General features: G+C 37.8%; 1 protein-coding gene across 1 annotated transcript in view; it reads left to right on the top strand.

The window, feature by feature from the left end:
- The window catches only part of LOC126019133 (Putative N-acetylated-alpha-linked acidic dipeptidase), a 71,068-nt gene that overhangs the window by 23,110 nt on the left and 25,978 nt on the right, over positions 1-21,980 (top strand). The window contains exons 5-10 of the mRNA XM_049781326.1: positions 1,060-1,185; positions 3,101-3,287; positions 6,073-6,166; positions 17,078-17,176; positions 17,426-17,511; positions 19,226-19,345. Coding sequence (XP_049637283.1) covers positions 1,060-1,185; positions 3,101-3,287; positions 6,073-6,166; positions 17,078-17,176; positions 17,426-17,511; positions 19,226-19,345 — 712 coding nt within the window. The remainder of the gene's footprint in view (positions 1-1,059; positions 1,186-3,100; positions 3,288-6,072; positions 6,167-17,077; positions 17,177-17,425; positions 17,512-19,225; positions 19,346-21,980) is intronic.

Raw genomic sequence — 21,980 nt, 5'->3', positions numbered from 1 at the left:
AGACTACACAACTGAAATAAAGTTTAATAATACTTTAATCCATCTACCAACAAGAAGCACATACTGGCCAGCCAGGGCCATCCCCCTAAGGAGATGAGCCCCACCCAAATTCATGAAGCAGATTATATAAGAGGGAGGTTTCAGTTTTCTGATGATCTCTAAAATGATTGGTTATTGTCTAGGGGTATCTTCCTACTGCTCCCTTGTCCTTCCCTGATAGGTCACCTGGTATGGCCAGGTAGCTTAGGGTAGTGCCTATGGAAATAGGCTTGTGAAGACCTAGCTTGTGGCTTACACAATGTGATTCTTACAAAATGGCGTCTAAGAAGCCTGTCATGTGGCCTTTACAAAATGGCGTCCCTACTTGTTCAGAGCTCAGGTCCCAACAGAAGTGATATTAACCTGACACCTAAAAAGCATTATAATACCCAAACATGGGACCAGAGATATAGCATGGAGGTAAGGCATTTGCCTTGCATGCAGAAGGATGGTTCAAATCCCGGCATCCCATATGGTCCCCCGAGCCTGCCAGGAGCAATTTCTGAATATAGAGCCAAGAGTAACCCCTGAAGCTGCCGGGTGTGACCCAAAACCCAAATAATAATAATAATACCCAAACATTCTCATAAGCCTGCTGCTTATGAAAACTCCTTCAACTACTCTTTTTGACTGTTCTCAATGGGAATGTGTTCAACTGTTGAATCACATCTCCAGCCTTCATTAAAGAACTCATCCTATAATGTCTGAATTCTTTCAAATTGCATACAACAGTGTGCATATATAAACGATTTTCTGGAGAGCACTTCTATAAGTTCAAAGCCACTCTAAAAAAGAGATTAAAAGAAATTTACTATTAAATTCATAGATCGTTAACTCAGTTAATTGCATTCTCAATTAAAGTTGATTTCTCCCTTGAATCTCTTATCTGAGAACCATACTTTACTGGCTCTTGTATTCTCTTGCTTCTAAGTCTTTCAAAGCTATGAGGCAATCCTCATACAGAGAAAATATCACCTCCTTGAATTGAGTCTTATCTTAAATCATTTATGATCTCAACAGGGTGACCTAGTGTATGTTAACTATGCACGAACTGAAGACTTCTTTAAACTTGAACGGGACATGAAAATTAATTGTTCTGGGAAGATTGTGATTGCCAGATATGGAAAAATTTTCAGAGGAAATAAGGTAAAAAATCATATTCTTTTTCACAAATACAAAAATTATACCTTATATGTATAGTACCACATCCTTGAAACTTTCAGTGAGCCAGATTTCTCCCATATTATGTTATATGCTTAACTTTTAGTGGTGACACATTTACTTGCATGAAGAAAGGAGCATCAAATTGGGTTACTGAAATTATCTCAAAGTAGAAATTCTGGAAGACAGGCAGATTGTTTAATGCCTGCAAATTGTGTGTGTGAGCTACAAAGACATGTTTATTGAATTTATTGTCAACCTTGAGTATGTTTGTTTTAAATATTACCTTTGAAGAATTTTGCTAAAATAATATATATGTATATATATTTTTTTAATTTGGGGGGCCACATCAAACAATGTTCAGGGTTTAATTCTGGCTTTACGCTCCAAGATATTTCTGGCAGTGCTTAATGTAGCATTTGTACTACTAGAGGTCAAACTGAGCTGGACTGCAGGCAAGACTAGTTCCTTAATTGCCATAGTCCAGCCCCAGGGCCTGACGCAGGGACACTGTGAGGATTAAGAAAACAAGACAGACATAAGAAAGAAGAGCTTGTGGTCAGGGGACTCCTAGCTTCATGGAAGGTGAAGGAAGACTATGAACCTTGACTGTCTTCCACTTTGTAGTATTTATTGTTAAGAGACAATCAAAATAGGAGGAAGGACAGAGGCCAATCAAGACTAAGTGGATCTTTACATCTCAAAAAAGGATGGGTATGGAAGGGGAAGCTAATGTAAAGACTGTAGATTGACTTCCTCTGAGAGAAGTGGCAGACAAAAGAATCAAAACAGGATCCCCATCAACAGAGCATTCCCTGCTGGTGCCAAGAGCCTTCAAGTAATTTAGAAATTAAGAGCCTTTAATCACCTTCATTCCCCACTCTTCCTCCCCTTGGAATGTCAATTCTCTTGAATGTTTTTACTATCTCTTTGTGACCTAAATTACTTTATAATATGCATAATTATTGGTAGTGAGAAAAAACAATTTTAATGTAGCAATTTTAAATATTGCTATTACTTGCTTTGTTAATTTTCAATTTTTTCGTGGGAAATCAAATACACGCACAGAACATTGCTTTTGAGCCATAGAGAACAGAAATCTGACTTGTGGAGTTGACTTCCTTATTGTGCTTCTAGACCAGTCTGTTCATCTTTAACAGTGGAAGGAAACAAGAAGAATATTTGCTACCACTAAAATGGAAATTATTCAAATTTCCCTTACTGCTATTTCAGTTCTTGGAACTCATTTTTAAAACAGGTCAATAATTAAACAAGTGGGGCTGGAGTGGTGGTGCAAGTGGTAAAATGTCTGCCTTGTCCACGCTAGCTTAGGGCGTACTATTGTTAGGTTTGATCCTCCAGCATCCCATGTGGCCCCCAAGCCAGGAGTGAGTTCTGAGCGCTTAGCCAGGAGTAACCCCTGAGTGTCACTGAGTGTGGCCAAAAACCTTCCCTTCCCCTCCAAAAAAAATTAAACAATTAAGGCCAGAGCAAATAGCACTTGGTTTGATCTCCAGCATCCCGTATGATCCCCTGAGCCTTCCAGGAGTAATTCCTGAGTGGAGAGCCAGAAGTTACCCTTGAGTGCCATCAAAAAAAATTAATTAAATAAATAAAAAGGCCTTTATGAAATATTGTTATAAGTCTAATTATAAAAATTGAATATAGGGGCCGAGAAATGGTAGAGTTTAAGATACATAACCCTAAGTGAAAGACTCAGATTCCTGGATCCACATGGTCCATGAGAATCACTATTGTGATTAAGTAGGCCGAGAGATTGAGTTCCTAAGAAATTCCTGAGACTCTGAACACTGCTTGCGAAAGCACCCCTAACCTTCCAAATTTACCAAATTCAAAACAACTAACTTGACCTATAAAGGCCATGTTTTTTTTTTTTTAGGTTAAAAATGCTGAGCTGGCAGGTGCCAAAGGAATTATTCTATACTCAGATCCTGCTGATTACTTTGCTCCTGGAGTAGAGTCCTATCCAGATGGGTGGAATCTTCCTAGAGGTGGTGTCCAGCGTGGAAATGTCTTAAATCTTAATGGTGCTGGCGATCCTCTTACACCTGGTTACCCAGCAAATGGTGAGTGCTAGGCCTCAACCATTGCAAAAAAAAAAAAAAACTAACATCATGTTTAAGTGAAACTATTAAAAGATTTATTTTATCACACCAAAGTATATCCTTTTAAATTCTCTTTGCACCTACAAATTAGAGTTATAAGTTCTGAAGATTTTTGGTTTGGACCTTTTGTCTTGTTTTGGTTTTATTTTGTTTTGGGGTCGCATCTGGTGGCGCTCAGGGGTTACTCCTGGCTCTACACTCAAAAATCGCTCCTGGCAGGCTCGGGGACCATATGGAATGCCGGGATTTGAACCACCATCCTTCTGCGTCTAAGGCAACGCCCTACCACTGTGCTATCTCTCCAGCCCCTGGTTTGGACCTTTTATCCCGTGTGTGTGTGTGTGTGTGTGTGTGTGTGTGTGTGTGTGTGTCTGTGTCTGTGTCTGTGTCTGTGTCTTGTGTGTGTGTCTGTGTCTTGTGTGTGTGTGTCTGTGTGCATCTGTGTGTCTGTGTGTATCTGTGTCTGTGTCTGTGTGTGTGTCTGTGTCTGTGTGTCTGTGTGCGTCTGTGTGTCTGTGTGTGTGTATCTGTGTCTGTGTGTGTCTGTGTCTGTGTGTGTATCTGTGTCTGTGTGTGTCTGTGTCTGTGTGTGAATGCATGTGCACCCACACATGCTTACATGTTTGTGTGTATATAGAGGAAACAAGCATATGAATATCTTTCCAGCAAAATATATGAATGAGCATCATACTAATTTGGGATAAATAAGTAAAATAGACTCATGTCTGCTCATCTCAAGCTTTTACTGTCAAATAAGTATCAAAAGAGTTTATAATGTCAGAGCAGATCTTGACTGCTATCCTCATATTTTATAAAATTCAAATTTGAGTAACGGATAGTAAAAAAGAAGGTCTCTTAAAGAAGTCTCATGAAATGAACATTTAGAAAACTAGATTCAAGAAATGTTCTGTATTGTTGATATATAAAACAGTGTTAACTTTTAATGAGTGTTCTTACATGCCAGTTCTTCATGTGGATGAAAATCCTGTAAGCTCCATATTAGTGAAATTTAGAGCTAGTAATCAACTTCAGATCTTAACAATCCTAAATGAGGAGCTGGAATGTACCTTCAGGCAGTGGATTCCAGAGTCCACATGATAGTCCCATGCTGAAATGTTCCACTATAAGATAGTAGATCATTAACAGAGGGAGATTAATTTATTTCTAATGTACTCAGCTAATTGATGCTGCTTGCAGAAATCTGTGGTCCCCTTTTTCCTGTGCTTTAGAACGAATTAAGACTTAATATGTGAATAGAATACATTGCCAAAGTATTTCTGCCATTTTATATTGACTCTTCACAAATTTCTTCTATCAAATTATGACTTTATCTAAAATTATTTGGATTTTTAAATTTTTTTAAAATAGTATGTTTCATAGATAATAGTTTAGGTTTTTGTAAACAACATAAACTTCCCTATAAATATAAATCAAACTAAACTTTACTTACTTTTCTTTTTATTCCAAAATATAAAAAAGGAAATTATACTAAACTATGTTAGTTAAATAAAGTTAAAATTATGAATATCAAATGAGATTGAATAGAATATATCTGTGGACTGTCAAATATATTTTGATATTTTATGAGTAGAATCATGTTATTTCTATGAAACATTAATTAAGTTTTCCTTTGCATATCATACTCTTTAAATTTTGCTTTTTAATGTGGAATAGTTATATACAAATAGAAATATGTGTTCATTTTGTCTATCTTATTTGTTCACTTTTCTATTTGCTATTTATCTAAAGAGATTCGTGGAAAACATATCCAATGTATCATTGTCATTGTATTTATAAGCAAAATAAGATTTCAAAAATTTCCAATCTTATTAGAAACTTAAAATGTTTATGATGATAGGTAGCTCTTGGTTTTATAAATCTTAAGAACTGATGATAATAATAAAATATTTTGAGGTGAAACTTACAAGCAATAAAATGCACAGATTTTAAAAGCAGAAGACTTTTTTTTAATTGCATACATTTTTTTAATTGCATGGGACTGGAGAAGTTCCTCTTCAGTGTAATACTTGCCTTGTATATCTGTGGTACTGGAGTCAATTACTAGCACTTTAAAAATAGATTAATGAACAAATATTGTATACCTCTATGTCACTCAAGATTTAAAAACTCCAGAATTTTTTCATGTTCCTATCTAGTTTTAATCTGTTACCTTAAATTTATTTTCTTAATTTTGAATTTTTTACCTATATCACAATGAATTTTACTGTGCTTTGCTTCTTTAATTCAGCACAATAGTTTGAAATTTATGCTGATGTATGTATCATATGCATTTGTGAGTTATTTTTAATTACCACATGGCAGTACATTGTAAGCATTTATTAAATATTTCTTATTAATTTTCATGTGTACATACTTTAAATAACAGTCACTGTTAACTAAAATAATATGTTAACTGTGAGCCAATTTTGAGTGCGTTTTTTTGTAGTCTTATATATTCATCTTTCTTGGGTAAATACCTAAAAATGGAATTGCCAGGCCATAGTGCACTGTTTTTTGTTTGTTTGTTTTTGCTGCTCAAAAGAGTTTATCTAAATAGCTATATAATTTTATGTTCTTTTAGGAATGTATGATAGCATCATCTATTCTACATTTTATTACCATCTAAATATGTTTTTCTTTTCAACCATATTAATTCTAGCATAAATAACACTCAATATCTTAATGTGATTTGCCAAGAACCTTCTGAAAGATGCTGAGTCTTTATTATAGGTATTTTATTTTTCAGAATATGCGTATAGGCGTGGAATCACAGAAGCTGTTGGTCTTCCAAGTATTCCTGTTCATCCAATTGGTTACTATGATGCACATAAGCTCCTAGAGTGAGTTGGTGGAAAACAGATGACTGACTGACTACTTGAGTAATTCTTTTTAAATGGCAACCTGCAACATTTATGCTACTCTTTCTATTATTCATTAATAACATCATCTGAGATGGCAGTCAATATGATTTTTCTCACCACTTTATGGAATATTGGCTCTATTCGGGAAATTTTCTCATTATTTTATTTTATTTTATTTTTTCTTTGGTTTTTGGGCCACACCTGGTGATGCTCAGGGGTTACTCCTGGCTATGCACTCATAAATTGCTTCTGACTTGGGGGACCATATGGGATGCCGGGGAATCAAACCACCTAGGTCCTAGGTCAGCCGCATGCAAGGCAAATGCCCTACTGCTGCGCCACTTCTCCTGCCCCAGTTTCCTCGACATTTTAAGGAGTATTGGCTCTATTCTGGAATTACTTAATGAGCACTTTATATCTCTCACATGATAATTGACAGGTACTTCTAGATACCACACTTTGAAGTTACACATATGCTCTAAGTAAGTGACTGAGTGCAGCATTCTCTTACAACCTTTTTGAGCCTGAAGTCTATGTCTATGGCCATCTCTGTATTTTTGCGAGGATTGTTTGCATTGACTTTGTGTCTATATTTTCTTTGCCTATTCAAATGTGTTTCTTGGAGGTAGAATATGGTTGGTTTCAATTTTCTTTTTTTTTTTTACAAGAAAAGATAGATTTATTTTAGAATTTTCACTTTTACAAATTATATAATATAGACAAAGGGGAACTTTTCTTTTTTTTTTGAATGATATTTTTTTTTATTTAAACACCTTGATTACATACATGATTGTGTTTGGGTTTCAGTCATAAAAGGAACACCACCCATCACCAGTGCAACATTCCCATCACCCAAGTACCAAATCTCCCTCCTCCCCACCCAACCCCCGCCTGTACCCTAAACAGGCTCTACATTTCCCTCATACATTCTCAATATTAGGACAGTTCAAAATGTAGTTATTTCTCTAACTAAACTCATCACTCTTTGTGGTGAGCTTCCTGAGGTGAGCTGGAACTTCCAGCTCTTTTCTCTTTTGTGTCTGAAATTTATTATTGCAAGAATGTCTTTCATTTTTCTTAAAACCCATAGATGAGTGAGACCATTCTGCGTTTTTCTCTCTCTCTCTGACTAATTTCACTCAGCATAATAGATTCTGTGTACATCCATGTATAGGAAAATTTCATGACTTCATCCCTCCTGACAGCTGCATAATATTCCATTGTGTATATGTACCACAGTTTCTTTAGCCATTCGTCTGTTCAAGGGCATCTTGGTTGTTTCCAGAGTCTTGCTATGGTAAATAGTGCTGCAATGAATATAGGTGTAAGGAAGGGATTTTTGTATTGTATTTTTGTGTTCTTAGGGTATATTCCTAGGAGTGGTATAGCTGGATCGTATGGGAGCTCGATTTCCAGTTTTTGGAGGAATCTCCATATTGCTTTCCATAAAGGTTGAACTAGACGGCATTCCCACCAGCAGTGGATAAGGGTTCCTTTCTCTCCACATCCCCGCCAGCACTGTTTGTTCTCATTCTTTGTGATGTGTGCCATTCTCTGTGGTGTGAGGTGGTATCTCATTGTTGTTTTGATTTGCATCTCTCTGATGATTAGTGATGTGGAGCATTTCTTCATGTGTCTTTTGGCCATTTGTATTTCTTCTTTGTCAAAGTGTCTGTTCATTTCTTCTCCCCATTTTTTGATGGGATTAGATGTTTTTTTCTTGTAAATTTCTGTCAGTGCCTTGTATATTTTGGAGATTAGCCCTCTGTCTGAAGGGTATTGGGTGAATAGATTCTCCCACTCAGTGGGTGGCTCTTGTATCCTGGGCACTATTTTCTTTGAGGTGCAGAAGCTTCTCAACTTAAAATATTCCCATCTGTTAATCTCTGTTTTCACTTGCTTGGAGAGTGCAGTTTCCTCCTTGAAGATGCCTGAAGTCTCAATGTCCTGGAGAGTTTTGCCTATGTGTTGTTCTATATATCTTATGGTTTGGGGTCGGATATCGAGGTCTTTAATCCATTTGGATTTTACCTTCGTACATGATGTTAGCTGGGGGTCTAAGTTCAATTTTTTGCAAGTGGCTAGCCAGTTGTGCCAACACCACTTGTTGAAGAGGCTTTCCTTGCTCCATTTAGGATTTCCTGCTCCTTTATCAAAAATTAGGTGATTGTATGTCTGGGGAACATTTTCTGAGTATTCAAGCCTATTCCACTGATCTGAGGGTCTGTCCTTATTCCAATACCATGCTGTTTTGATAACTATTGCTTTGTAGTAAAGTTTAAAGTTGGGGAAAGTAATTCCTCCCATATTCTTTTTCCCAATGATTGCTTTAGCTATTCTAGGGTGTTTATTGTTCCAAACAAATTTCAAAAGTGCCTGATCTACCTCTTTGAAGAATGTCATAGGTATCTTAAGAGGGATAGCGTTGAATCTGTATAACGCCTTGGGGAGTATTGCCATTTTGATGATGTTAATCCTGCCAATCCATGAGCAAGGTATGTGTTTCCATTTTCGCGTGTCCTCTCTTATTTCTTGGAGCAGAGTTTTATAGTTTTCTTTGTATAGGTCTTTCACATTTTTAGTCAAGTTGATTCCAAGATATTTGAGTTTGTGTGGTACTATTGTGAATGGGGTTGTTTTCTTAATGTCTATTTCTTCCTTATTACTATTGGTGTATAGAAAGGCCATTGATTTTTGTGTGTTAATTTTGTAGCCTGCCACCTTGCTATATGAGTCTATTGTTTCTAGAAGCTTTTTGGTAGAGTCTTTAGGGTTTTCTAAGTAGAGCATCATGTCATCTGCAAACAGTGAGAGCTTGAATTCTTCCTTTCCTATCTGGATTCCCTTGATATCTTTTTCTTGCCTAATCGCTATACCAAGTACTTCCAGTGCTATGTTGAATAGGAGTGGTGAGAGAGGACAGCCTTGTCTTGTGCCAGAATTTAGAGGGAAGGCTTTTAGTTTTTCTCCATTGAGGATAATATTTGCCACTGGCCTGTGGTAGATGGCCTTAACTATATTGAGAAAGGTTCCTTCCATTCCCATCTTGCTGAGAGTTTTGATCAAGAATGGGTGTTGGACCTTGTCAAATGCTTTCTCTGCATCTATTGATATAATCATGTGGTTTTTATTTTTCTTGTTGTTGATGTTGTGTATTATGTTGATAGACTTACGGATGTTAAACCATCCTTGCATTCCTGGGATGAAACCTACTTGATCGTAGTGGATGATCTTCTTAATGAGGTATTGAATCCTATTTGTCAGGATTTTGTTGAGGATCTTTGCATCTGCATTCATCAGCGATATTGGTCTGTAATTTTCTTTTTTCGTAGCATCTCTGTCTGGTTTAGGTATCAAGGTGATGTTGGCTTCATAAAAGCTATTTGGGAGTGTTTCCACTTGTTCAATTTCATGAAAGAGTATTGCCAGGATTGGTAGTAGTTCCTCTTGGAAAGTTTGATAGAATTCATTAGTGAATCCATCTGGGCCTGGGCTTTTGTTTTTGGGCAGACTTTTGATTACCATTTTTATTTCATCAATGGTGATGGGGGTGTTTAGATATGCTACATCCTCTTCTTTCAACCGTGGAAGATTATAAGAGTCCAAGAATTTATCCATTTCTTCCAGGTTCTCATTTTTAGTGGCATAGAGTTTTTCAAAGTAGTTTCTGATTACCCTTTGAATCTCTGTCATATCAGTAGTGATCTCTCCTTTTTCATTTCTAATACGAGTTATCAAGTTTCTCTCTCTCTCTTTCTTTGTTAGGTTTGCCAGTGGTCTATCAATCTTGTTTATTTTTTCGAAGAACCAACTTCAGCTTTCGTTGATCTTTCGGATTGTTTTTTGGGTTTCCACTTCGTTGATTTCTGCTCTCAGCTTTGTTATTTCCTTCTGTCTTCCTATTTTTGGGTCCTTTTGTTGAGTACTTTCTAGTTCTATTAGCTGTGTCATTAAGCTACTCAGGTAAGCTCCTTCTTCCTTCCTGATGTGTGCTTGCAAAGCTATAAATTTTCCTCTCAGTACTGCTTTTGCTGTGTCCCATAAGTTCTGATAGTTTGTGTCTTTATTGTCATTTGTTTCCAGGAACCTTTTGATTTCCTTCTTGATTTCATCTCGGACCCACTGGTTATTGAGCATGAGGCTGTTTAACTTCCAGGTGTTAAAGTTTTTCTTCTGAGTCCCTTTGGAGTTCACAAATAATTTCAGAGCCTTGTGGTCAGCGAAGGTAGTCTGCAAAATTTCTATCCTCTTGATCTTATGGAGGTATGTTTTATGTGCCAGCATGTAGTCTATCCTGGAGAATGTCCCATGTACATTGGAGAAGAATGTGTATCCAGGTTTCTGGGGATGGAGTGTCCTATATATATCCACTAGGCCTCTTTCTTCCATTTCTCTTCTCAGGTCTAGTATATTCTTGTTGGGTTTCAGTCTGGTTGACCTATCCAGTGTTGACAAAGCCGTGTTGAGGTCCCCCACAATTATTGTGTTGTTATTGATATTGTTTTTCAGATTTGTCAACAGTTGTTTTAAATATTTTGCTGGCCCCTCATTTGGTGCATATATGTTTAGGAGAGTTATTTCTTCCTGCTCTACATACCCCTTGATTAATATAAAATGTCCATCTTTGTCCCTTACAACCTTCCTGAGTATAAAGTTTGCATTATCTGATATTAGTATGGCCACTCCAGCTTTTTAATGGGTGTTGTTTGCTTGGATAACTTTTCTCCAGCCTTTTATTTTGAGTCTATGTTTGTTCTGACTATTCAGGTGCGTTTCTTGTAGGCAGCAGAAGGTTGGATTGAGTTTTTTGATCCATTTAGCCACTCTGTGTCTCTTAACTGGTGCATTTAGTCCATTGACGTTGAGAGAAAGAATTGTCCTGGGATTTAATGCCATCTTTATATCGAAATTTGGTGTGTCTTTTGGTCAGTCTTGTCTTAGATTAGGTCTTTCAGTTTTTCTCTTAAGACTGGTTTTGAGTCTGTAAAGTTTCTGAGCTGTTTTTTGTCTGTGAAACCATGTATTCTTCCGTCAAACCGGAAAGTGAGTTTTGCTGGGTACAGTATTCTAGGTGAAGCATTCATTTCATTCAGTCTTGTCACAATATCCCACCACTGCTTTCTGGCATTTAGTGTTTCTGGTGACAGGTCTGCTGTAAATCTCAAGGATGCTTGCTTGAATGTAATTTCCCCTTTTGATCTTGCTGTTTTCAGAATTCTGTCTCTATCTGTGGGATTTGTCATTGTGACTAGGATGTGTCTTGGGGTGGTTTTTCTTGGGTCTCTTTTGGTTGGTACTCTTCGAGCATGCAGGATTTGATCACATATATTCTTTACTCTGGGTGTTTCTCTTTAATGATGTTCTTGACCGTTGATTCTTCCTGGAAATTTTCTTCCTGGGTCTCTGGGACTCCAATGATTCTTAAGTTGTTTCTGTTGATCTTATCATAGACCTCTATTTTCATCTGTTCCCATTCTTTGACTAATTTTTCCATTGTCTGTTCATTTGTTTTAAGTTTTTTTTCCAATCTCTCCTGTTGTATGGAATTGTTATGTATCTCATCTTCCACAGCACCAAGTCTATTCTCAGCTTCTGATACCCTGTCCCAGAGCTTATCCATTTTGTCATTCACTTCGTTTACTGATTTTTTCAGGCCTGTTATTTGACATGTTATTTCAGTTTGGAGTTTTGTGATTTCTGTCTTCATATTTTCTTGATTCTTATTAGTGTTCTGTTCTATTCTATTCATGGTTTCTTTGAGTTCTTTGAGTATATTCCATATTGCTACTCTAAAGTCCTTATCTGAGAGATTGATTAGTTGGTTGGTCATTAACTGGTCATCAGAATTGTCATCTTCATTCTCTATGTCTGATGCTGGCCTGCGTTGTTTCCCCATTGTCACACTTGTATTGTGGGTTTTTCTACGTGTTGTGGTGGTATTCATTGGTTATATGATGCAGGCAACACACTTCTCTGGCTCCGCCCTTTCTGGATGGGCCGACTTGCCTCCAAGGTAGGGGAGTCCTCCGTGGATGAAGCCTCACATAGGATCAAATCTTAGGCCCAAGCACGCAGCAGAGAAGACAGTCTGGAGAGAAATTCTTGCTTCTGTGATCCAGCACAGTTCTTAGTGTGGTTTTTTTCTTCTTGTGATGGTGTTCTTTTTTTAGAAAGAGCGCACGGCTGCGTAGCGAAGTGGAGCTAAGTGCCTTCTGGATCCTCTTTTCAGCCCACTCTCAGGAGGTTCACGCAACAGGATAGCAGAGAGACACACACAGGCAGCACTCACAGTTTTTCACAGTCGGGCCCCACTGGTCAGGCATAGTTTTCACTCGCTCGCTGGGCAGCTTCAGAATGCTGTATTTTTGGGGTTCACGTCCCAGGACTCTGAGGAGAGTCACTGGCTCGTTGGGTAGCTTCCGAATGTAGTTTCTTTGGGGTTCGCTTCCCAGGGCTCTGAGGAGAGCTTCCAGAGTTCAGGAAAGACAGAGAAGGGTAGGACAGGGCTCCCTTCCGGTGCTCAGTTTCCTCAGAAGAAGCACAGCCGGGTGGAGACTGCAGGTAGAGCAATCAGCACTCTGCCTGGAAACCCCCACATGCAGCCATTTCTTACTCACTCACTGGCTCGCTGGGTAGCTCCCGAATGTAGTTTCTTTGGGGTTCGCTTCCCAGGGCTCTGAGGAGAGCTTCCAGAGTTCAGGAAAGACAGAGAAGAGTAGGACAGGGCTCCCTTCAGGTGCTCAGTTTCTGGTTCGCTGGGTAGCTTCCAAATGTAGTTTCTTTGGGGTTCGCTTCCCAGGGCTCTGAGGAGAGCTTCCAGAGTTCAGGAAAGAACGAGAAGGATAGGACAGGGCTCCCTTCCGGTGCTCAGTTCCTCAGAAGAAGCACAGCCCGGTGGAGACTCTGCAGGTAGAGCAATCAGCACTCTGCCTGGAAACCCCCACATGCAGCCATTTCTCACTCACTCACTGGCTCGCTGGGTAGCTCCCGAATGTAGTTTCTTTGGGGTTCGCTTCCCAGGGCTCTGAGGAGAGCTTCCAGAGTTCAGGAAAGACAGAGAAGAGTAGGACAGGGCTCCCTTCCGGTGCTCAGTTTCCTCAGAAGAAGCACAGCCGGGTGGAGACTCTGCAGGTAGAGCAATCAGCACTCTGCCTGGAAACCCCCACATGCAGCCATTTCTCACTCACTCCGGTTTCAATTTTCTAACCATCCTGTCACTCTGTATTTCTTTTTTTTTTTTTTTTTTTTTTTGGTTTTTGGGTCACACCTGGCACTGCTCAGGGGTTACTCCTGGCTGTCTGCTCAGAAATAACTCCTGGCAGGCACGGGGGACCATATGGGACACCGGGATTCGAACCAACCACCTTTGGTCCTGGATCGGCTGCTTGCAAGGCAAATGCCGCTGTGCTATCTCTCCGGGCCCCCACTCTGTATTTCTTAAGAGGTATTTTAATCTATTGACATTGAGAGAGATGATTTCCATGAAGCCTTGGAAATACCTTTCTATATCTTTCTATCTTTATATAAAAGTTTAGTGTGTTTGTGAGATTTGCCTTGTCTTAAAGTAGCTCATGTAGTTCTTCTCATAATGATGATTTCAAACCTATGAAATTTCTGAGCTGTTGTTTATCTCTATGAAGTTGTGTATTGGTCTTTCAAATATTAATGAGAATATTAATGAATACCTCCTGGTGAGGCATTCATTTCATTGAATTTTTTCACTATATGCCCCTCCTGTCTTCAGGCCCAGATAGTTTCCTTTGGTAAATCCACTGTAAATCTTAAAGATGGCCTTTTATATGTAATTTCCTTTTGATCTAGCAAGATTATTCTATCTTTGAGTACTCTATTTCTGTCCTGTCTATTGTTTTCATCATTCTGATTAGAATGTACCTTGAGGTGTTTCACTTGGGTCTCATTTAACTAGTGTTCTTTGGGCATCCAAGATGTGAGCACATGTGTTTTATAGTACTGGTAATTCTCAGCAATGATGTCTTAGACTACAGCTTATTTATAGGTGTTTTTTTCTTGGCAATCTCATAAGAATCTCAATGCTTCCAAATTTCTCCTTTTTGTCTACTAGAGGCATTTTCCATCTTATATTGCTCTCTGGAGGTTTACTGTACTCCAACTTTGAGTTCACTGATTTGGTCCTCAGCAGCTGTTTCTTTGCTGGTGATGCCTTCCAATGAATTTTTCATTTTGCCAGTTTTTTCAGTTCTGACATTTCTGTTTGTAGTTTTCTCATTTCTGCTCTCATACCCTCTGTTATATTGGCAGTACCTTCCATTGTTTCTTTGAGTTTATTGAACATTCTCAGCATTTCTACTCTGAAGTCTGTTTTAGACAGGTTATTTAGGATTTACTACTGATTACAATCTTCACCCACAAGCTATGTTGGGGTTTTGCTCTGCTTTATCATGGTTCCTTTTGTAATCTCAAGGTCCTATGTCACTGTCAGTCTTCCCCACTGCCAAGACATCTCAGAGGAAATTTATCTGGATGAATCAGCACCACTGCCTCCAATATGTGTTTGTGAGCAATGAATTTTTTGTTTAGAATGATCAGGTAGGGGCCAGAGAGATAGCATGGAGGTAGAGTGTTTGCCTTGCATGCAGAAGGACGGTGGTTCGAATTCCGGCATCCCATATGGTCCCTGAGCTTGCCAGGGCCGATTTCTGAGCATACAGCCAGGAGTAATTCCTGAGTGCTGCCAGGGGTGACCACCACCCCCCCAAAAAAAAGAATGATCAGGTAGCTCACCTATAGTCTGTTCTTCCTTCCAGCCCCACTTCTCCACTATTTTTTAAAACTAAAAGTGCTTTTGGATCATTTTTATTTTTTTAATTTGATGGATTTTGTTTTGGGGGGAGTTTTTTTAGTGACCATTTCTATTACTTAGTCTGAGTTTGCAGCATGTGTTGAGTATACAACCTCATTGAGGTTTTCCTATCCTCACTATTTCCTTCACATTTCTCTTTCTTATTAACCTTTATTTACTCTTTTGATCCTCTTGTATACATTTTGAAGAAACAAATGACACACTGTGAGTACAACATCTATTTCCTCTTCATCTCTTTTTTATATTCCCCTCTGTTTTCATTATTGAACTTCCTTAATTTCTTGTTATTCAAATTTTCTCTTTTTTTGCCTATTGTCTCCTGGCTCCCAATTACACACCAAATTTTCAATTAGTCCTTTCTCTTTGTAGAGTTCAGGCATTCTTTTACATCACTAAAAAAACTCTTCATGGCCTGGTGAAAAATTGCATTTTCAAATGAAAGAGGGTTGATATCAGAGAATTGGAGGCATCTGTTTATTTACAGAGCCTTGGTCTTTTTGCCTTTTGATTTTGAAAGGTTAGCTTTTGAAACCTTTTGAAAGGTTAGATGTACCTATGGCTAATTCAGAATCAGATCAGACACAATTTTGCGAGTATCATGGGTTATGTATTTGTATTACATTTTTATAAAGTATAAAAAGTCATTAAATTTAAAATATGATTTTTTAAATTTTCATCCTTTTAAAGTCATAAAATTTAAAAGATAAATTATAGCCTTATCTGTAATAATAGATGAAATATAATTAATAGAAAAATGTTCAATAATAAATAAGTAGCTAAGCATACTACTGACTATTTTAGTCCATTAAGCTATTAAAAGCTCTGTCATACAATAATATTAAATTATGTGGATGCTCTGGAAGTAATGTAGAGCTAATGATCAAACCTGGGCCTTCACTATCCAATGTATATGTATATGTCCTTTGAGCTATCATCTAGCTCTATTCTGTATTTTTAATGAGGAGAAAAAAAAACCTTCAGAGTATTATCTGATTATAGTACAATTCAAATAATATATTTTAAATAAGTCTTTCTTTCTCTTTTTTTGGGGAGAGGCCACACCCGGTGATGCTCAGGGGTTACTCCTGGCTATGAGCTCAGAAATCGCGCCTGGCTTGGGAACCATATGGGACGCCAGGGGATCAAACCTAGGTTCGTCCTAGGCTAGCACAGGCAAGGCAGGCACCTTACCTCTAGCGCCACCATGCTGGCCCCATGTCTTTCTCTTTATAATTACAAAAATAGTTTATGGAATATAAGAAGGAAGGAAGATACATACAAAATTGGATGTGAGGTTGATTTGATTTTGTCTACAATTTGATGACCTTGTTTAATTAGACCAATGCTGGTTGTGCCATGTTACTGAATTAGAAGAACTAAACACTTGCAAATGTATTTTATCTCATATGTATTTAAGTTAGATTTTGCAAGCCATTTTGTAAGTGCAATCAGTAAAATGACTTCAACATAAAAATGTTGAAGTTATGACAGAAGTTACTTACATAAGTACAGAAAAGCTATAAGACTGATAGCAGGGCCCAGAGAGATAGCACAGCGGTGTTTGCCTTGCAAGCAGCCGATCCAGGACCAAAGGTGGTTGATTCAAATCCCGGTGTCCCATATGTTCCCCCGTGCCTGCCAGGAGCTATTTCTGAGCATATAGCCAGGAGTAACTCCTGAGCACTGCCGGGTGTGACCCAAAAACACCAAAAAAAAAAAAAAAAGACTGATAGCAATAATTAAACAGAATCATTATAGTAAGAATTAACAGATCACATGCAAAATTTCTTTTTTTGTTTGTTTGGGTTTTTTTTTGGGGGGGGGGTCACACCCGGCACTGCTTAGGGGTTACTCCTGGCTCTGCACTCAGAAATCACCTCTGTCAGGCTCAGGGGACCATATGGGATTACTGGGATTCGAACCACCATCCTTCTGCATGAAAGGCAAACGCCTTCTGCTGTGCTATCTCTCTGGCCCCTGATGCAAAATTTCTGACTCTATAACTTCAGTTCTCTGCTTCCAGTGATGATGCTTTTCATGCTCAACAGGAAAATGGGTGGATCAGCAGCACCAGATCCCAGCTGGAAAGGAAAACTTCCAGTGCCCTACAATGTTGGACCTGGCTTCACTGGAAACTTTTCTGCTCAGTTAAGAAATTATTTTATTTTAACTCCTTTTAAGGATAGAAAACATTTTAAAAAAAAACCTGTAGGAGGTAGCTAAATAAACCTGCATGATGATGGGAATACTATGACATCCTTACAACGGAATAATTGACTAATGTAATTTCTGACTGCATGTGTATACGTTTTAGGTAATGGTAGAAATATTGAAAATTATGAGTTATAAACTGTTAATCAGTATTTTTGGAGTATGTCTTTTGTTTTTTGCATTAGAAAAGTCAAGATGCACATCCATTCTGACAATAAAGTAACAAGAATTTATAATATCATAGGAACACTCAAAGGAGCACTGGAACCAGGTAAATAAATCATTTGCTAGCAACTATCAGCCTAGTAACTCTTCTATATCAGGCACTAAGAATGTAAAGTGAATGAAGCAGAGAAGCTCTGCTTTAATGTCAATTAACCACAATCAGCAAAGAATAACTTCACATGCTTCAGTTAAAGACCCTAGGAAAAAAAGGACAAGAAAATAACCGTGTCAAGTGTTTTCTGGATTGTTTTAAATTCCATCTTCATGAATAATCATTTTATGCTATAATAACTATATGAAAGATGGCCACAAAAAATCAAGGTAACTTTGAATTCATGATTACTTAATATGATTTTCCACCAAAGTTGATGAAATATACAGAAAGCACAATTTATTAAAATATGTTATTAATACATTTGATAAGCAAATATACATTTACATTTTTCATTATGTATATATAAATTATTACTTCTTTAAGAAGCTATTTGCTTATATATTTCTCAACAGAATACACTCACTAAATTTTATATCTTTATTAAAAACAGCCAGCACTATCTTTAACATTCAAAAATACTGGTATTGGGGCTGGAGTAATACTAAAACTGGTCAAGGGCATGCCTTGTCCACACTGATCTGATTTCGATCCCCAGCTTCTGAAATGATCACCAGATTCTCCGAGTGATTCCTGAATGCAGAGCCAGGAGTAAACAACACTGAGCACTAACAGATCTGGCCCAGAAATAAGAAAGAAAAAGAAATATGTGTATTATTTCAATAAGAATTAAATAGTATTTGTTGAATTTTATCTATTTTCTGCTCACTCTCTACTTACATTTGAGAAAAGAAGGGTATAATAAAAGACCCTGCCCAAGGACAACAGCCTCTTATCCTTATTTAAATATGATAAATACTTTGTCTCTGGTTGCTAGGTAAGGGCAGAAATTCCCTTTTTATGTAAATGGGAACAATTCATGAAGGGGAGAAACATCTGTAAATAGGAACATCTTTGAAAGAAAGAGTAGGGAGTCGAAAACTTACTATATTGCCCACAGTATTCAGTTACTCTAAAAACACTGGAAGGTAATAAGTATATATGAAAGAAATAATAGCAAGTTATATGATGGTTAAGATGAAAATAATGTCATACTAATTATTACTTAAATTGCTGTACTTAACTATAATATGACAAAATATATTTTTATCACATTTATATCTTCACATAGTAAAATAAAGCAATGTTAAAATATATGATATGTATATAAATATTTATGAAATCTTTTGAAGCCTTGCTATCTGTCTTTGAAACAAGTTCTCTGCAGTAATTTGTTTATGGCCACACCCAAAGGTCTTTGAAGTGACTCCCAGATTAATCTGAATAGTATTCAGGGAAACGTGAAACCTGGGTCATACACAGCCCTCCCACATGTAAATCATGAGCTCAGCCTTTTTTTTTTTTTTTTTTTTTTTGGTTTTGGGGCCACACCCGGCGGTGCTCAGGGGTTACTCCTGGCTGACTGCTCAGAAATAGCTCCTGGCAGGCACAGGGGACCATATGAGACACTGGGATTCGAACCAACCACTTTTGGTCCTGGATCGGCTGCTTGCAAGGCAAACGCCCCTGTGCTATCTCTCCGGGCCCGAGCTCAGCCTTTTAAGTTATCTCTCCAGCCCACAAGTGGTCTGTCTTTAGATTCTACGAGTCATTTGACATTTGCTGTTTTTAATCTGAAATATGTAAATTTTTTAATGATGCTTTCTAGATAGATATGTCATTCTTGGAGGTCATCGTGATTCATGGGTATTTGGTGGCATCGATCCACAAAGTGGAGCAGCTGTTGTTCAAGAAATTGTGAGGAGTTTTGGAACACTGAAAAGAAAAGGTAATAAAAATAGGGTATAAGAATGATCCCTATGAGTCAGTTAATCCTTAAAAACCTGGTATAAAAATACCATTTGAGGGGTCAGAAATAGTACAGTGAGTAGGGTGTTTGCCTTTAACACAGAAGATTTGGGTTCAATCACCAAAATCTCATATGGTGCCATGGGCACCATCAGGAGAGATCCCTCAGCATCACTGAGTATGCTCCCCCCCACCAAATAAATACCTTTGAATAAAGGCATCCAGACTAAGGACCTATGGGAAGAAAGTCCTTGTATTCTTCCAACCTTAGACCTCACATGAAGTGTCTCGAATAATTGAGATAAAATCTTACTCACAAGAATACAGATTGTACTGCCTAATAAAAGTATATAAAAGTTTTTTGTATCACATAAATGGATATGGAGTGTATTATGCTGAACGAAATGAGTCAGAGGGAGAGGGATAGACATAGAATTATCACACTCATTTGTTGGATATAAAAATAAAGAAAAATAGGGGACTGGGGTGAAAAAATGAAAAAAAATAGTATGGTAATAATATCCAGAGATAATACAGATGAGAGTCAAGAAAACCAGTCTATCTATGGTAAGGTTTCTACAATGAGTGGGGTAGTGCAGTAATTGCTTGACTTTCTAAATGAGTTTTGTACTTTTTGATAGCAGCAGCTTTACAATAGCTAACTTATGCTTTGTTGACTATTATTGGCATTATTGGCAGTGAATGGGGTGAAATTGCACAACCCCCTGTTATTATACAATTGTCCATATGAATCTAAGACAATACAAAGGGTCCTAAAGAGATTCTCCCAGTTTTATCTTCTCTTAGGACAGATTTTTTTTTTTTTTTGGTTTTGGGTCACACCCGGCAGCACTCAGGGGTTACACCTGGCTCTATGCTTAGAAATTTCTCCTGGCAGGCTCAGGGGACCATACGGGATGCCAGGATTTGAACCATCATCCTTCTGCATGCAAGGCAAATGCCCTACCTCCATGCTATCTCTCCGGCCCCAGGACAGATAATTTTATTATGATTTTTCAAGTAATGCAAAATTGCACAACTGCATGTTTTTCAAAGTCTGTGTTACCTCATAGCAGCCATACCAAATTACCAATTTCCCTCTGTTACTGTTGGTTGGATTCATCCTCTCTTTAATACCCCTCTCTCCCTCATCTAGTAATATCAGCTCTGCAATCTGAATCCAAGAATTGGTTTTAGGTCAAAGACAATTGAGTAGATCCTTTGCATGAGGAAGGCCTGGGTTTATTCCTTTCTACTATATGATCCTCTGGGAAGCATGATTTGTAACAACCCTGAGGCTGAACTGGAAACAGATCATGAACCTGCTGAATATAGCTCAAAAATAAACAAAAACTAGTTAATTTTTGTCTACTTCCTTGCTTTGCTTCTCTACATACCATATAGGAATAAGATCATCTCATATTTGTCTTTCTCCTTCTGGCTTACTTTGTTTACCTGACCCATTTTGTTCTTTCTATGTGGTCAAAGGCTAGATTTCATTTTTTCTCATAGCTAAGTACTATTTCATTGTGTGTGTGTGTGTGTGTGTGTGTGTGTGTGTGTGTGAACTTCTTTATCTACTCATCTGCTGTTGAGAACTTGAGTTATTTTTATTTCAGATCATGGCTATTATAAATAGCACTGTAGGGGTGGGAGCAATAGCACAATAGCAAATAGGACATTTGCCTTGCTAATGGCTGACACAGGTTTGATCCTCAGTATCCCATATGGCCCCTCAAGTCTTCCCGGAAAAATTTCTGAGCACAGAGTCAGGAGTAACCCCTGAGCACCATTGGGTATGGCCCAAAACTCAAATTAAATAAATAAATAAATAAATAGCCCCTTAGCAAACATAGGTGAGTAGATGTCTCTTTAGGTTTATTTTGACTTTTATGTTACATTGAGGAGTGAGATTTCTGAGTTATAATATAAACCTATTTTTAATATTTTGAGAAATCTCCATTCTGTGTTCTATAGAAGACCAATTTTCAATTCCATCAACAGTAAACAAGGACTCCTTTTTTCTATAGCTCATAAGCACTTATTAATTATGTCCTGTTAAATGTATTCTAGTCTCATAATGTGAACTGATATCTCACTATCATACTGATTTGCGTATTCTTGATAATGAGCATTTTTCATCTATTTATTGACCATATAGCATTTTTTCTATTTGACAGCAATATACCATTGATGTCTTCTATGTATACCCAGTAATTATAAATCCAATGTATTTATTTACAAGATTTTGACTCTATCTTCCCTCCCTCCCTTCCTTCCTTCCTTTCTTCCATATCTCCTTCTTCCTTCTTTCCTTCCTTACTTCCTGCCTTCCTTTTTTCTTTTTTCCTTCCATTCTTCATTTTGGGGTTCTCTGTGCTCAGGTCCACTACCCATGGTGCTCACGAGAACATATATGGTACTGAGGATCAAACCACATCACCTTTATGCAGAGAAAGTGTCTTAACTTGCACTGTTTCTCTGCCCTTTTCGCCATTTTTTGTTTATTTGTTTAAATCTTGACTTATCACTTTTTTTTTCCAGGGTTGGGGTAGAAGTGTTGTGTCTCAGTTTCCTCACTCTAGAAGACATTTACCAATAGAAACATGTAAATT

The sequence above is a fragment of the Suncus etruscus genome, chromosome 9 (assembly GCF_024139225.1).
Source record: "Suncus etruscus isolate mSunEtr1 chromosome 9, mSunEtr1.pri.cur, whole genome shotgun sequence".
Classification (NCBI taxonomy): Eukaryota; Metazoa; Chordata; class Mammalia; order Eulipotyphla; family Soricidae; genus Suncus; species Suncus etruscus.
This window is presented reverse-complemented; position numbering and strand designations above follow the sequence as displayed.